Genomic DNA, 17086 nt, shown 5'->3' on the forward strand with positions numbered 1-17086 from the left:
GTGTGCCCGCAGGTCAGAGTTGTGCCGCAGTGAGGGGCCGCCTCTGGTGTGGGCCACCCAGGCCCTGTGGGTGCACGTCCTCAGCTGGCTCCCAGGACAGCGGATGGGACCCCTGCCTCCTGGGCCTGCTTCTCACTATGTGAACACTGCCCCCCCCCCGGGCACTGGGGGGACTTTTCTCAAATTTTTTTGGCAGGACTCCAGGTGACTCAGTGGGTCTCACAGGTGGAGGGGTGTTTGCGAACTTTGACCTAAGACTAATTGCCAGGGTGGCAAGGGTTAACGCTGCTGTGTCCCAGCTGTATCCTCATCACAGAGCAAAACAGGAAACTGCCTTTGGGGGAGGCTGGCTCCGCCTCTCCAGCTGCTTTGGGTGGGGGGGCAGGTTGGGCAAAGGTACCAGGAGCTGCAGTTCCTCCTAAAAAGACCACACCTTGGCTCCACAGCCACATAGTAGCCACAGTGTACCCGTGTTCTCCGTGGTCCCCGCAGCAGTCACAGAGCAGCAAAGGGACGGGCTGGATGGGCTTTCAGTTCCTACACTCTGTCGAACTTGGAGGAGTCTCCAGCGTTTTTCCCTTTGTGATCTGGAGTTTGGGGTCCGAGACTAAGCCCCGAGCTCCCTAGAAAGAAGGTGGGGACCCCGGGGTGGAGGAAGCACGGGGTCGGTGACAGGCCTGGACAGGTGACACCCTGCCGGGCAGTGCCAGGGGAACCGGGAGCATCCACACGGGGTCCTCAGCGAGTGAGTCGCTCCCTGGGGCCTGAGCGAACCTGCCCAGGACGCCAGAACGCGCTGCACTGGCGGTGCGCCCTCAGCTGGCAACAGGGAGGAGGGAGCAGCTGCGTCCCCAGCCTTTGTTAAAGCAGGACGGACCCCTCCCCTCCAGCTCCCAGGCCCACACACACGGCCATGGACGTCCATGGGGGGGGAAACAGGTCAACTGTCCTCCTGGTGGGACCAGGTCTGGTTCTGGGGTGAGGCTGGGGCTTCCTGTGACCCCGGGCCCCTCATGGGGTCTGTGATCACAGGACACAGTGCTCCCCAAAGTGGGCTGAGGGAGCACCCCACGGAGACACCTTCTGTTGGTGAGAGTGCGGACCCAGGAGCCTGGGGCTGGAGAGACGTGGAAGCAGGAACAGTGAAGCTGTGTCCCCCCACCCCCAGGTGTCCCGAGGGGACAGTGGTCCTGCAGCAGTGCAACTCCATGGCGGACATGGTGTACGGCCCGCCCGGTCCAGGTGAGAGGGGGTCGCTGTTGTTAAGGGGTCTGTCTGAGGAGAGGAGACCCCGTGACCCGGGGGAGCCGTCTGACGGGGGCAGTGCTGTTCCCGCTCCTTCCCATCAGCCCTGGGACCAGCAGCTCGCCCCTCCCCCTCGGCCCCCAGCAACCCCGAGTTACCTTCTGGGACGGACCCCCTGTTCAGGACGGGTCACAGACACAGAATGCAATGATATGTGGCCTGTGTGTCTGGCTTCTCTGGTTCAGGCTCGTGTCCCCAGCCCCTGGGTCACAGTGGGACCTGCCAGGGCGTCACCTGTGTGGCCAAGGGACACTCAGACGTAGGTGCAGACAGACACGTGTGGTGGTGTTCACGCTCCTGCTCAGGGACTCGGGGACACTTTTAAACAAACAGACCCCGAGCCCCGACTGCTCTGTGACAAGGACAGCTCTTCAGTCAGTGGTGTTGACCACCCTGGACGTCCCCAGGGCCAGGAGGAGTTGGACCCTCACATGACAGCAGACGTGGAAGCTAACTCCAGCGTTAGTTTCCGCTAACAACGACCCAAAGACCCACCTGCACGGTCTGAAGACGACAGGACCCCTGGAGGGTCAGAGGGGACGTCTCATGACGTTGGGTGGAGTTTGTGGCCCACGTGGTGACATGGGGTCACTTGGGGGGGGGTGTCTGAGTGCCTCACTGAGCCCCCGTCCCCCTGTGGGTCCCTGGTCCTACGATGACAGGGGTCCTCCTTCCTGTGGTGTCGGGTTCCAGTGGGTGTGTGTGCGTGTGTCTGTGCTCACACATCGTGGCTCTGTCCATCCGTCTGTGCATCTCACTGAGGGGGTCCGTGTCTCCCCCTTGTGAGCGGTGCTGCTGTGGACTAGGGGTGCAGGTGCCCCGACCGAGGCCTTTCATGTCGTTCACGAGCGCACGCTTAGTCAGTCTGTCTGTATTCGATCCCACAGCTGCTGGAAACTCTGTCGGCGTGTGACTTCACTGAGACGTTACCTGTGTCTCCTGACGTCAGAGCGCAGACAGGGGTGGTTTGGTCGGGAGCTGTTTCATCTTCCTCGGGTTTGTCTGGGCATCACCATCATCATCATTACTGCCTATGTCAAGAAGCCAAAACACAAGAGGATTCCAGCCGGTGTGCAGTGCGGCCCACCAGCGGTGTGGGCTCCGACTTGGACCCCTGGAGGAGAGTGAGTGACAGCCCAGGCTGGGGCGGTCCGGGCGCTGCGCGAGGCTGGGGCCTCTGCCGGGTCTTCCGGGTTCTCCCCGAGGAGCCCCAGGACCCTGGGCTTAAGGACAGTCTGGCCCCCGGCCATCTGAAGGGTGGCGCTTTTTTCAGCATTTCCGTTTCTTGGCTTGGCTCCAGGAGACGCACTGGGAGCCGCTGCGCTCCCGGGGAGAAGCTCCCGCAGAAGAGACGCTGTAATTGCGCCGTCCGCTAACCACGGAGTAGCGCGGCAGGTGCCTTGGGGAGGGCGGTCCGCGTCCAGACTGCTCTGGGCTTCCCGCTGCCGCTGGCCGGGAGGACCCGCGCTGGAGGACTGCGCTGGAGGACTGCGCTGGAGGACCCGCGCGGGCTGCGGCGGGAGTGAAACTACGGCGCCCGGCTCCGCCGCTGCTCCCGAGCGGGGCTCGCTCCCGTGTCTGTGCTCCCCTCTCGCGACTTTGCCGCTGCTGCTCGTCGGGGCACAGGTGGGTGCGGGGCGCTCGGGGAGGGCAGACCCCGACAGCGGGGCCGGGGCCGTTGTCCCCCGGGGCTGGACGAGATCGCGAGCAACTTGGGAGCTCCGAGCAGGGTGCCGGGGGGGGGCTGGGGCAGGGGGAGACCAGAGCGTTCTGTTCCGCCCCCCGCCCCCACGCACTGGGGTCCCAGCAGCTCGGGGTGGGAATTCTCCCAGCGCACGGGCGGCCCCGTTTCCCACTCCCCTGGACCCCAGATTCCCTGCGGGAGAGGCGGGGTAGGGCGTGGGGAGCACAAGGCCGAGTTCACTGGTGGTCCGGTTCCTAACACGACGTGACCCAGACCCGTCCGCAGGGTGTGCGCCCCTGTGCAGGTCACGCTAGCGAGGGGGACCTGAGGTGGGTCCCCAGTTTTCTGGGAAGACTGGAGACTGCCCACGTTCTGTCGGGGCCTCTGTGGAGCCTGGCGGGCGGAGTCCCTGATTGTTCCAAAAGTGTGAGGAAGCGGAACACTGCCACCTTCCGACCAGAGCCGGGTGGGGGTGGGTAGTAGCGGTGGCTGCAACCCCAGGGCGTGGGGGCGGGGTTGCGGGTGGGAGGTGGGAGAAGGGGTGGCTCCCAACCCCGGGGCCTGTCAGTGGGATTGCAGGGGGCGGAGCAGGGACCAGAGCCAGGAGCTTTGGTTGCCTAAACCCAAGCCACCCCTCCCGGGGATGGGCGGAGAGTTTCTCTTAAGAATCCCGCTCTTTCATTTACTGAAAATCAACTCTGGCCGGGCCAGCCGGTTTCTGTACGATTGGACTGCCCAGAGCACTGGCGGGGAAGCTACGGAGCAGCCCCAGGCAGAGGGGTTGCCATGGGCTTCCGGGTGCCCACTCAGCACCCCTCTTCCCAGAGCTGCAGCGACTTCAGAAGAGCCGAGGGTGAGTCAGGTCCCCAGCCCCTGGGACACATGGAGCCAGGAATCAGTCCAGAAGGTTCCAAGGAGCCAGGAGCTGAGGGCTGGTGCTGTTCTGGGGACAGGCCCCCAGGTGCTGTGGCACCTACTCAGGCAGAGGCCGCAAGGACCAGGGGAGGTCTGTGCCCTGGGCCCCACCTCACCTCTGTGCGCCCCCCTTCACAGGCTCCTACGTGTGCAGAGTCTGAGACCTGGACGGCGTCACGGAGTGCAGCCTGAGCGAGCCTGGGTCCTCCTTGGCCCATCGCCACCTGCAGCCCGCATCCCTGCCATGTGCCGAGTGCCGGGAGGGTGAGGGGGCGCAGGGAGGCATGGGGGGCCCTCAGTTTCTGCAGCCCACCCCAGGTCAACCGGCTGGCAGGAATCACCTGAAGTGCAGATGTGACAGGTGACAGGGTGTCGCGGTGGCCAGTACGAGTGTCCCCCAGGATGACATGTGTCTGTGGTGAAAGGGTCCCCTTGACGTCCCCGGGATTCAGAGCCACTGTTGAGAGAGGAAGACACACAGGTTCACCCTGCACCTCTGGGTGCCCCGCAGTCTGGGAGGAGGCTCAGGTTCTGCCACCTTCCCATCCAGTGCTCCTGCCACCAGGGCAGCGACCCTACCCCCACAGTCCCCTGCACTGGGTGAGGGGGGTTGGGGGGAAGGCCGGTGCTTAAATCCAAGCAGGGGTCAGGCCAGGTAGAAAGGTGACAGACTCCCCCCTGACATGTCTGCCTCACTGAGGAATAAACTACAAGGGATTTAAAATAAATATATTTCAGGATTCCTTGTTGTCCTTCTGACAGGAAGGCCTTCGGCGTTTTAACAAGGACATCCCGAGTCTGCACTTGGCTTTGGGCAGCGGGGACGGTGTCACAGTGTTGCTCCTGCCAACCCTGAGGTCAGTGTGTCCCCCTTCGCGTGTTCCCTCTTCATCTCCTTTCTTGGTTCCTCCAGCCATCAGGGCGCAGGCTGTCCGCTCTCTGGTTGACCTTGTTCCCGGGTGGTTTCTGCTTTCGGACACAACCGCAGGAGGGGCTGACGACACCTCCCTCTGGTTACCGGTCACTGCTGCACGGAAGTGCACCCGTGTCCACGTTGTGTCCTGCGACCTCACTGCCTTCATTTCCACGTTCTCACGGGAGTTTGCGGGTCCTCAAACGGTCCTACGTACCTTGTCCTGCCATCTGCGAACAGTGGGAAGGCTCCTTCTCCCTCTGATTTGCTTGCTGTTTGTCTCTGTCTCGCGTGACCGCTGTTGCTCGGACTCCCAGTGCTCTGGTGCGGGGAGGTGGTGAGAGTGGGGGTCTGTCTGCCTCCTGACCGGAGAGAGGGAACTTTCAGCTTCTCACCGTTGGGTGTTGTGTCACTGTGTGTCTAGGAATTGCGGGGTTTTGAAAAGATTTATTTATTTTTAGAGGGGGGGGAGAAAAGAGAGGGACAGAGATATCAACGTGTGCTTGCCTCTTATGTGCCCCCCCACTGTAGACCTTGCCCACAACCCAGGCATGGGCCCTGACCAGGAATCGAACCACTGACCCTTTGGTTCATAGGCCGGTGCTCAGTTCACTGAACCACACCAGCCAGGAAAGGAATTATGTTTGTAGTAACATTTTTATTCATAACTATAACAAAATTGGGTGCAATCTATACATTGTGCTCTTGAAGATTTTACTCTGATGAGCAGCATTAAATATGGACCTTTGTGTTGATGCCAGTTTCTCTTTAAGAGCAGTTGCTGCCAGTGTAATCCATGGGGCTAAGGATAAAACTTTTTCAGGGCATTGGGACCCAAAAACCAAAAACAAAAGAAAAAAAAACCGGAGTTACCTACAGGAGGGTGGGACCCTTGTAGTTCAGGCTTCCTCACCAAGCGAGAGTTCCAGGAGCCCATCTGCATCAGTGACCAACTGGTGTTGTTGTGAGAGGCTGGGTTGGGCTTCAGTGAATTTTTTGATGACTCTTCCAGATTTGGCCCATTTCCCAACAGGTGATTTACCAGCCCACCTGTCCACACCTGCAGAATGTTGAGCAGTTTTTGACCAAAAACCCACGTGCCCACCCTGCCTATTCCCCCGATCTCACCCAGACCGACTGTTTTTTTTTCCCACATGAAAAGGGTCCACAAACGAAAACATCCTGATGTGTAAGATGTGAAACAAAATGGCAGGAGCACTAAGAGGTGTCAGAGCCACCGAGTCCAGAGAGTGTTCAGGGCTGTGGAGGGACGTCCCCACGGGTGTCCCCATCCAGGGGAGAGCATGTGAGGGTGACCGAAGGGTAAAGGCGTGAGAATAAAAACACGCTTTTCATAAACAGATTCTCTTTTTCGGTAACCCCTTGAGTACATGTGGCCAAATGCATCCACAGGTGTTCACATTAACATGAAACAAAGGATGTAATTACCATTCTAAGTTATTTAAATTTCATTGCTTTAGGTGTTATATTTTAACATTGTCTGTGATAGGAATAAAAAACAATAAATATCCTCCAAAGTATGTGAAAATATATTCCTCACTCTGGAAGTGTTTGAACTTTAGACCATTCAGATAATTGTATTATGTTATTTTATTATTTATTTATTTATTTATATTGTTGTTTAAGTACAGTTGTCTCCATTTTCCCTGAGCTACACCCCCCAAACCCAGCCATCCCCTAAAACAGTCAGATAATTTAAAGCACAGGCGGCCAAGGCCATGGCCTTCTGCCCCGCATGACACAGGAGCCAATGGGAGGGGCTGAGCAGGAGGCAGGTGTGGGGGCAGGATGCGCTGGCTGCTGTGCAGAGTGCGGCCTGCAGGGGGCAGCAGCGGGAAAGAGGACTCAGAGCAGAGGGGCCTGCCTTCCTCAGAGGGTGGTGCAGGGGGGCAGGCACCTGGCTGGGGCAGGGAAGTGTGGGCAAGTGGGGACTTCTAAGCAGATTTGCAGAGGAGAATCCGGGCCTCCCTGCTGGCGAGGGATAAGGTACCTGCATTACCACTCCCTGTTTCATGGCTGATTTCCATGGAGGGATCCAAGGAGAAGAGACCCCCAGGGGACATTTGCTGAGGAGGCTCTCAGGTCCCCAATGATGGCAGTGGTGCCCGGGTCGGCCCTGGGCAGGCAGCCTCTCCACGTGGAATCCTCCTCCTCCTTCCAGGTGGTCCCTGCTGCCCAGCCCCTGCTGGCCTTTCTGTGCACAGCAGGTCAGGATGGGGAGGTGCCTGGTGCCCCGACTGCCTGCCCTCCCTGTGTGCCTCGCCGTGGTCCAGCTGCTCAGCCCCTGCTCAGGTAGGACCGGCTGTGCGTCTGTGTGTGTGCATCCTTTCCCTTCGGGCCCAGTCAGAACCCTGGACTCCACCCACCCCTGCAAGGACCGTCTACACTGCACCTGTGTTAGGGCTGATATACCATCTAGCTGTCTGTCACCTCACCCTCCCTGCTGGGACACCCCCTGGCCCCCTGGGCCTGCTGACTCTGACAGGGCCCCCCTTTCTGATGACCAGCTGAGTTTGCTGTGGTCGGCCCCCCCGAGCCCATCCTGGCCATGGTGGGTGAAGACGCAGACCTGCCCTGTCACCTGTCCCCAAAGATGAGCGCTGAGGCCCTGCAGCTGATGTGGGTGCAACCCAGCCGCAGGCAGGTAGTGCACGTGTACGCACACGGGCAGGAGGAGACACCGGCAGAGCAGTTTCGAGGGAGAACTTCGATTTCACGAGAGGACGTCACTGTGGGGAAGGCCGCTCTCCGGATTCGCAGTGTCAGCGTCTCTGACAATGGAACCTACCTGTGTTATTTCCAAGATGGAGACTTCTATGCAAAAGCCCAGGTGGAGCTGCAGGTGGCAGGTGAGCCTCAGGCTTGTTCCAGGCTCCTTCCCTGGGCAGGGGCAGAGGCTGCAGACCTACCCCAGAGCACGTGGGCTGCTCACCGGCATCCACCCCCACCTCCATCTCTGTTCCTCTGAGGCTGGTGACAGATCCAGGGGACCCCTGGGGTGACTTCCTCCTGCACCCAGTACAGAGTCCCCCATGCTGTCCACCAGTCTCAGCAGGGGAGTGGAGGTTGGCGACAGGAAGGAGGCGGAGACCTCCCCGCAGTGGGTGGCACATGGGTGTTTGGGTTCAGTGTGATCCAGATCAAGGCCATGGGCCTCCAGGTACCCACTGTGGGGGTCGAGGAGGCTGAGCTGCAGGGCCAACACCTGTGGGGCCCATGTCCTCAGCCACACCCCCGGGAACACAGCTGCAGTTGGACAGGTTGTGTCCATCCTCGGTGCAGCGATGGAGGACGCTCCTCTGGGGACGAGAACACCGGGATGTCTCAAAGAGGGGGCATCAGGGAGAACCTGATGAGGGTCGGGGTGATGTGGAAGGCTCCCACAGGACAGGCAGGGGCAGTGGGGTGGGACCCACTTAGGCTAAGGGGCACCACCTGCATGCTTGCCCAGGGAGGGGTGAGGGCTCTGCCAGGGACCAGCCTGTCTGGGGCAGGGGGGAGGGGAGGCTGCGGCAGTCTCTAAGGGGACTTGGGGGAAGCAGCCTCTGCTCTGGCCCAGAGCCCCCTGCATCCAGCACGAGGGTCCAGCCAGGGTCAGGCAGTGGCCCCTCGGGGATCAGTCTCTGCTGCACAGCACACGCTGGGAGCAGCTCCCGGTCAGTCCCCGCTGGGCTGGTCAGTATGTGAGCCCCTCCCTGCTGTGGGAGCCCCACCAGTACAGAGGGCTCCCCACAATTCAACTCACTTCTCCCCAGCGCTGGGCTCTGATCCCCACATTAACATGACGGGCTACGAGGCTGGACGGATCCGTGTGAACTGCACATCTGCCGGCTGGTACCCGCAGCCCCAGATCCAGTGGAGAGACGCCAGGGGACAGAGCTTGTTCTCGGAGGCAGCATCTGAGGCTGCAGACCCCCAGGGCCTTTATGCAGCCTCAGCCTCTGTGATCCTGGAAGGCGGCTCTGGGGAGGTGGTCTCCTGTGTCATCAGAAACCCCCTGGTGGGCCAGGAGAGGTCAGCCAGGCTTTCCATCGCAGGTGAGTGCCCTGCCTCCTGCCCTGGGCTCCTCAGTGCCCCTGGGGGAAGGCTCGGGGTCTGCTGCTGACCTGGGTCCCTGGGGGATACAGAGGGCACAGAGCAGGGACCTGGGGCTCCTTTTCCTGAAGTGATTTATGTCACAGAGACCTTCTGAGCACTTCCTGCCTGCCACACATGGTGCCAGGCAGTGGGACGTGGGGACAGATGGGAAAGTTCAGCAAACACACCAGCAGGGGAAAATAGGTACAACCCTAATCTCAGTGAAAGGGCTAATGTCCTTACAACATAAAGGAACACGGTGGATAAAGGAGCAAAACGGGCATCATCAGTTCCCAGGAAGGTAAAACTCGCAGGACGATGCCAAATCTGATGGAACAGGGAAATATTTTCACCTGGGAAATTGGCAGCAGCAGGACAAACGAGGGGGTGGGCGCCCTCTGGTGGCGGGCTGTGGGGAGCTGGTCCCTCCGAGGTTTGTTGTCACAGAAGAGAGGAGACAGCATGCACACCAGCTCATAGGAGCTGTTTTTGCTGCAGACAAGATAAAATTAAGTATATTTAGTTTTCGAAACCTAATGAAACCTGCGTGGCACTCACCCTGCAGCAGGCACTGCATAAGCACTAACTTCATGCTCTCACTGACCAGGTCGCAGCAACAGACGGTTATGTCATTAGTTCACGGTCACAGCGCTGGTCGGGCAGGAGACCCGGGACTGGCACCCAGGCCCCCAGCCCCAGAGTCTGTTCTTTGTCACCCGACTCCTCTGATTGAGGGGGGCAGGTAGTCGGGGGGGGCAGGGTGCAGATGGGTCGTCAGTGACACTGTCTGTGCGTCCTCATGCTCCCTCTCATCCCATGGGGGCGGGGACGTTTCAGGAAAACCGTCCTGACTGTGTGGCAGTGAGAGTCTGGGCGCTCTGGGGACAGAGAGATCCCTTCAGGGGCTGACGCAATCCCTCTGCAGGTCCCTTCTTCAGGGACACACAGCCTTGGGTGGTGGTGCTCGCGGTGATGGTGCTGGTTCTTGGGGAGCTCCTGGTGGGGGTGGCGTGCTGGCTGCACCAAGGGCGGAAGAGGATCCAGGCCCTGTCCCAGGAGAGGGGGATAGAGCGAGCCGAGAAAGAAGCAGCACAAGCTGAGAGAGAAGCAGCACAAGCCGAGAGAGAAGCAGCACAAGCTGAGAGAGAAGCGGCACGAGCTGACAGAAAAGCAGCGCGCGCACAGCTGCGGCAGGAGTGGCAGCTGCAGCGAAGCATCCAAGGTGAGGCCCAGCTGCGGGTGGTCCCTACCTCCCTGCCCCGCCCACCACCCGCCTCCTCCTCTGCATATCCTTGATGGGACTTCCTTCTTCTCTTTATTTCCAGAGAGGCTGCAGGATGCGCTCCGTAAGTCCCCATCCCCGTCCCTGTGTGTCCTGGGGTCCCTGGTGACATTGTCACTGACTCCACACGTGGTTCCCTGCAGGGCAGAGAAAGCCCAGGTACCGAGCACCTTTGGACCGGGACCTGAATGAAGACCTGTGTGATGGGTGAGCTCAGCCCCTTCCCTCACCCCTGGCCGCCCAGGGGAGGAAATGAGGACACTAGTGGCACCAGGCAGTGGACTCTCAGTGGGGAAGGGGCTGTGGTTTCTCTTCACTAGGGGACACGAGGCCCGGACACCCCCAGAATCCCTGGAAAAATATCCTCCTCTGGTGAGGGAGGCCCCGGGGGCTGCAGCGCTGCTGTCAGTGGGGCGGGGGTGGGGGTTTCCTGCAGCTCAGGTGACAGGCGGGTGCTGCTCATACTCTTGTCCTCTGACAGCTCAGGGAGACCACCCACGTGGCAGACCCAAAGGTCAGACATTCGGGAGCCCAGCGAGGTTACAGACCTCGCTCCTGGTGCCAGCACAGCCGCTCTGGTCCTGGGGATCAGGAAGGGCAGCTTTAGCTCACCAGTCACCCTCAGGCCCTGGGTGCCCTTCTGCCAGGCTCACTGTCTGCACATGAATGATCCTCAGGCCTGTCGGGAGCCCGGCCAGGTCACATCCTACCTCCTACTCCTGGTCCGGTTGGTCACTTCCGCGAGATTATCCTGAGCCCCCAGGGCCTGTCCCCACCGTGGGCCCAGGTTGCCAGCTGGAGCAGTGACAGCGCACAGCACACGCCACGCCTGCCTTCCAGGATCCAGGCCAAGGCTCCCTCCGTGATTCACTTTTTTGAGCCACGAACAGGATGTGCTTCAAATTCGGGCAGGGGGTTCCTGAAACTAGCTGGAGGAGGTTCATGAGGTCCACAGGAATGTAGGAGAACCACCTTGTCATCTGTGAGCACGAGGCCCCGGGGATCCTGACGGGGCAGCACCACAGGACGCTGCCACACGGGCGGAGACAGCTACGTGGCTACTGAAAAGCGCAGTGGCCCAGACATCAGGATATGAGGACGACTTTGCCAGATGCCTTGTTAAGTGGAGGAATCTGGTGCCTGCCCATTACCCGCACTACAATGACACGAAGGGGGTTATAAACAACCCCCCGTGGACACGAAGGTGAGGGGAGAGGGTGCAGGACCACAGAAGATGGAGAGTGAGCGACAGTGTGCTCGCTGCCGTGTAATTCCAATGAGCCTGCATGTCCGCTGGCCCCGGGGGCGCTGCAAGGAGGCGCTGCCTGCGACAAAGCCCCAGAGATGCCCGGGAAGGAGGGACACGATCTGACTCTGCAACAGGGGTCCGTGCGGTTCGGAGAGCCCGGGTCTGTGCTGTTCCTGCAACAAGGAACTTAATCCAGGCTCACTCTCCCCCCCCACCCCGCTCCCCCTGCCCCAGAACACGAGGGGCTCGCTCTCTGAGGGGTCCACTCAAGAAGGCTCTGCACTCGGGGTCACCGGGCACCAGTGGACTGTGTGAGATTTGGTTTCATTAGTTTGTCTCCTGAAGTGCTGCCTTCAGGCCCACACAGCTGACTCCCAGACCGTGCGGTCAGCAGAAGGAACAGAGCACACAGGGAAACGCAAAGCCCGATGGTTGTGCCCGGAACGGAGCGCGGGCGAAAGCCGTTCCCACGGGGTGGGGGGCCGTCGGCACCCTGATTTCTCGTGTCACAGGTCAGCTCCACCGAGGCCACCGACTCTATTCTCACTCCCTGGGCGGGAAACACTGGACCGACTCTGAGCCTGAAGCCCACGCTGGCTTCGTAGCAGAGGTGTGAGGGTTTCCTGCCACTGTCACAGAGGGGCATGGCTTCAGTTCATAAAGTCTGGTTTCGGGGGTCCCCAGGTCCTGAGTCCTCGGGTGTCATGAGGTTGAGTCCCATGCCTGTTTGTCGACGCGGTCAGGGGCCACAATGCCCGGCCCACGTTCTCCCAGCTGAGCTTCTGTGACGTCCCCGGGGTCCGCACAGCCTTCCAACCCCCACCTGCAATTGGGGGCCCCTGTGGGCAGCGTGATAGTCAGAGCTCATGGGTCGCTTGGCGTCCCCATGGCAGAAGCCCTCCGAACAAGAGTCAGCTCAGGTCACGTTCAGTCCCCAGCGGTCACTCCCTAGAGTAGGACAGATCCTGGGGACACGCAGACCCCTCAGCCCCAGCACCGCGTGCCCCCCACAAAGCCCTTGGCATTGGCATTCCTGCCCCCCCTCGGGCCGTCTGTCCTCTGTCCGGGTTCCTGCACCGTGACGACACTCTCCTTTCAGAGGAAGCAGCTTCTTCACTCTGTTCTCGTCCTAAACACACGTCCGTCCTCCTTGGTAACTCGGGACGTACGATGGAGCGATTGTCCCCAGCGACTCGCTACCGCACCGTCCTGTGCCGGGGGGTGGGGTGGGGCTCGGCCTCCCTGTCCCACTGGGCCCCCCTCCAGTGGGGGAGACCCGCCACCATCCTGGTGTCCCCGTGTGCGACCGCCACGGCCGTCTTCCCCCACACCTGCACCAGCGTCCCTCGGACACGAGGGCCCCCAGGAGGTGTCATACTTCAGTGTTTCAAGGTAGCTGAGGATCCCCCTGCCTCGGCTCGCTCAGACGGTGAAGCTGTTCTTCAAGGCGGTGGTTCCCGTCCGTCCTCAGATTCTAAAGTGGGGTCTGGGGTCTGGGGTCTCTCAGTGGTTTCTTACTAACTTGTGACCTGGCGCTGCTCCCCCCTTTGCTCTTCCCCTCGGTCTTCCTGATGGCTCGTGCTTCCTCTTTTACGTTCCTTTCTCCACCTGTCACAGTGAGTGTGGTTGGTCGGCAGTCCTGGTTGGGAAGGAGCGTCACTGGGTGAGTCTCCTGCTGGACTCTCCCAGGTGAACAGACACCTTTCTCCTCGGGGATTCTGTGCCCCGTTCCCGTGAGTGAGGGGCACACCGAGTTTTCAGTCAGCCGAGAGAGAGGAAGACTTCTCCCAAGTCCCCTTCCGGAGTCACAGCAGCCCCCCCAGGGCCGTCCTGCTCCCCGCCGGCGGTTCCACCCAGGTTTGATTTCCAGGTTCTGTACTGAGTCGGCGGCGGGCTGGGGTCCATAGCACCCGGGGCTGACAGGGGCCCTCAGGGGCCCTCTGGGAACTCACCCGTCACTTGTTCTGTGCTTTCACCAAACTTCTCTGCGACCCCGCTGAAGGACAAGGGTGAGACTTTAAATGCTGCATCACGAAGTCCCGGGCTCCCCCCCTCCAGTCCCCTCCAACACAGGAAGGAACCGGGTGGTTCCCAGCGGGACCTCCGCACACTCGGGCAGGTGTGCCCACCGGCCAGCAGGCCGCACCAGCTCGCCCACCGACAGCAGGGGCGGGCGCGGTGGGGGGCGAAGGGAGCCAGCCCTGTGCCCTGCTGGCGGGGGCGCACATGGGCGCCGCCCCTGTGGGAACTGTGTGGGGGTCCTCGGGGAGCTGATGGGGGATCTGACTCTGACCCAGCGACCCCTGCGGAGACCACACCCTACTAATCCTGAACCCCCAATCCAAAAGCGCCCTGCCCCCCACGTTCACAGCAGCACAGTTTACAGGAGCCCAGTGCTGGGAGCAGCCCAAGTGCCCACTGGTGAGCACCCTGTCCCGCCCCCGTCCTGCCCTGGGCCTTGGGGGTCAGGGGGAAACACATGGATGTCCAGGCCCCAGGGTCCCTCCTGTGCCCTCCTCCCTCCCGCTTCTCCCCTGTCTTTCCTGAGCTGTGGGCGGGGGCCACGGCCTCCCTCTGCAGCGGGCTGTGGGGTCTGTGCCCGCTGCCCCACCCTCCCTCCTGGCACCCCGGGCTGCCCCAGCAGAGGCAGGCCGCCCACTCTGGCCCTGGGGACGGAGCACTGGGTACGGTGGTCCCAGAGGAACCAAAGCAGGACATGGGCCGGGCAGCAGGGCAGAGAGGGGCAGTTGGTGGGGCCACCCAGGCCCTGTGGGTCCACGTCCTCAGCTGGCTCCCGGGACAGCAGATGGGACCACTGCCTCCTGGGCCTGCTTCTCACTGTGTGAAACTGCCCCTCCCGGGCGCTGGGGGACTTTCCTCACATTTCTTTGGTGGGACTCCAGGTGATTCAGTGGGTCACTGGGGTGGAGGGGGTGGTTGTGAACTTTGACCTAAGACTAAAATGCCCAGAGTGGCAAGGGTTAACGCTGCTCTGTCCCAGCTGCGCCCTCAGCAGAGAGCAAAACAGGAAACTGCCTTGGGGAGCCTGGCTCCGCCTCTCTAGGTGCTTTCTGGGTTGCCGGTGGGGGTGGGGGAAATGGCTGGGGCAGAAATGGGTGGGCAGAGGGACCAGGAGCGGCAGTTCCTCCTAAAGAGACCACACCTCGGCTCCACAGCCCCTTCTAGCCACGCTGTACCCCTCTTCTCCATGTCCCTGCAGTGGTCACAGGACAGCAAAGGGACAGGCTGGACGTGCTTTTGTAGCATCCAGCACACGCGAGAACCAATATCGGAGACTTTCAGGGGTTCAAAGATGTTATTTTATTGGCCAAGTTTAACCTGCGCAGGGGCGAACTCTCAAAGTGTCCAGCGACACAGTGCCCACAAGGAGCTGCAAACGAGAGCCCCCCCGAGCATGTACAACTACGTTCTTATATAGGGGCGGGCAAGCAAGCGTTATACAGAAGCAGACGTGGCAGTTAGCAATTCGCTTACAGAGACCGCGCGCGGGAATTTCCAACCAAGCATTCTTGCATAAGGCGGGAAGGCAGGCTGTTTGTTCATTCACCTAGTCATCTCCTGGCTCTAGCTAGCTAGTTTTCTATTTTCTCATTAACAACTACAAAGCACTGCTTATCTAGCCTACCCAGGGGAGAGCGTCCGCTAGACACGGGATGTTTGCTTAACTGCCCTGTGTCTCCCTTATCATTTCCTCTTAGCTACAATGTGGTTCTTGTCTATTAGAGGAAATTTAGTTCTTAATTTCCTTATTCCCAACACTTTCGGTTGCTAAACCTGTCGAACCTGAGTCTCCAGCCTTTTTCCCTTTGTGGTCTTGAGTTTGGGGTCCGAGAATAAGTCCCGAGCTCCCCAGAACGAAGGTGGGGACCCGGGGCAGGAGGAAGCACGGGGCCGGTGACTGCGAGGCCTGGACAGGTGCTGCTCTGCCTTGCAGTGAGGGGGGGCGCCCAGAAGCACCCACAGGGGGTCCTCAGCAAGTGAGTCACTGCCCCGGGCGTGGGCGAACCTGCACGGGATGCCAGAACGCGCTGCACTGACCGTGCGCCCTCAGCTGGCAACAGGGAGGCGGGAGCAGCTGCATCCCCAGCCTTTGCTAAAGCAGGACGGACCCCTCCCCTCCAGGTCCCAGGCCCACACACACGGCCATGGACGTCCATCACGGGAAAACAGGTCAACCGTCCTCCTGGTGGGACCAGGGCTGGTTCTGGGGTGAGGCTGGGGCTTCCTGTGACCCCGGGCCCCTCATGGGGTCTGTGATCACAGCACACAGTGCTCCCCAAAGTGGGCTGGGGAAGCGCCCCACGGAGACCCTTTCTGTTGGTGACAGTGCGGACCCGGGAGCCTGGGGCTGGAGAGACGTGGAGGCAGGAACAGTGAAGCTGTGTCCCCCCCACCCCCAGGTGTCCCGAGGGGACAGAGGTCCTGCAGCAGTGCAACTCCATGGCGGACACGGTGTGCGGCCCACCCGGTCCAGGTGAGAGGGGGTCCTGTTGTTAAGGGGTCTGTCTGAGGAGAGGAGACCCTGTGACCCGGGGGAGCCGTCTGACAGGGGCAGTGCCGTTCCCGCTCCTTCCCATCAGCCCTGGGACCAGCAGCGCCTCCTCCCCCTCAGCCCCCAGCAACCCCGAGTTACTTTCTGGGACGGACCCCCTGTTCAGGACGGGTCACAGACACAGAATCCAGTGATATGTGGCCTGTGTGTCTGGCTTCTCTGGTTCAGGCTCGTGTCCCCAGCCCCTGGGTCTCAGTGGGACCTGCCAGGGCGTCACCTCTCTGTGAGGCCAAGGGACACTCAGACGTAGGTGCAGACAGACACGTGTGGTGGTGTTCACTCTCCTGCTCAGGGACTCGGGGACACTTTTAAACAAACAGACCCTGAGCCCCGACCACTCTATGGCAAGGACAGCTTTTCAGTCAGTGGTGTTGGGGACCCTGGACGACCCCAGGCCCGGGAGGAGTTGGACCCTTAGGTCCCAGCAGACACAGAAACTAACTCACAGCAACCCAAAGAGCCACCTGCAGGTTCTGAAAACGAAACACCCCCTGGAGGGGTCAGAGGGGACGTCTCACGATGTTGGGTGGAGTTTGGGGCCCACGTGACATGGGGTCACCTGGGTGGGTGTCTGTATCTGAGTGCCTCAGGGAGCCCCTGTCCCCCGGTGTATTCACAGTGCTACAAGGACAGGGGTCCTCCATCCTGTGGTGATGGGTTGCAGTGGGTGTGTCTGTGCGCACACGTGGGGGCTTTGTCTGTGTCTCTGGGCATCTCACTGAGGGGGTCCGTGTCTCCTCCTGGTGAGCAGCGCTGCCAAGGACTCGGGGTGCAGGTGCTCCAACTGAGGGCTTTCACGCGCTTCATGAGCGCACGTGGGGTCAATCTGGACTGGATCCCATGGCTGCTGGAAAGTATGTCAGCGTGTGCATTGACTGCCACGTTTCCTGTTTCTCCTGACGTCAGAGGGCAGATAGCGGTGGTTTTGTCGGGAGCTGTTCAATTTTCCTGGGGTTTCTCTGGGCATCATCATCATCATCGTTGCCAACGTCAAGAAGCTGAAAGAGGATTCCAGCCCGTGTGCAGCGGGCTCCCCAGCGGTGAGCTCCGCAGTGGTGACAGCCCGG

At 60.8% G+C, this 17086-nt stretch overlaps 1 protein-coding gene across 1 annotated transcript; it reads left to right on the forward strand.

The window, feature by feature from the left end:
• Positions 1-7002: 7002 nt before the first annotated feature.
• LOC114499204 (butyrophilin subfamily 3 member A2-like) lies at positions 7003-16246 on the forward strand. Its single transcript, XM_036030032.1, has 7 exons — positions 7003-7130; positions 7346-7687; positions 8594-8875; positions 9841-10137; positions 10341-10404; positions 15868-15941; positions 16188-16246. Exons 1-7 carry the CDS (start codon positions 7052-7054, stop codon positions 16244-16246), a joined length of 1197 nt encoding a protein of 398 aa, XP_035885925.1. The 5' UTR covers positions 7003-7051.
• Positions 16247-17086: the final 840 nt, after the last annotated feature.

This window comes from Phyllostomus discolor, chromosome 6, assembly GCF_004126475.2.
Source record: "Phyllostomus discolor isolate MPI-MPIP mPhyDis1 chromosome 6, mPhyDis1.pri.v3, whole genome shotgun sequence".
In the NCBI taxonomy this organism is placed as follows: Eukaryota; Metazoa; Chordata; class Mammalia; order Chiroptera; family Phyllostomidae; genus Phyllostomus; species Phyllostomus discolor.

What these genes read in the sequence shown, in the direction of transcription:
- LOC114499204 (XM_036030032.1), top strand. Translation starts at nt 7,052, where the DNA reads ATGGGGAGGTGCCTGGTGCCCCGACTGCCTGCCCTCCCTGTGTGCCTC. An exon ending in AGCCAGGCTTTCCATCGCAG is followed by an intron (nt 8,876 to 9,840) that starts GTGAGTGCCCTG and finishes ATCCCTCTGCAG; the next exon opens with GTCCCTTCTTCAGGGACACA. An exon ending in GCTGCAGCGAAGCATCCAAG is followed by an intron (nt 10,138 to 10,340) that starts GTGAGGCCCAGC and finishes GGTTCCCTGCAG; the next exon opens with GGCAGAGAAAGCCCAGGTAC.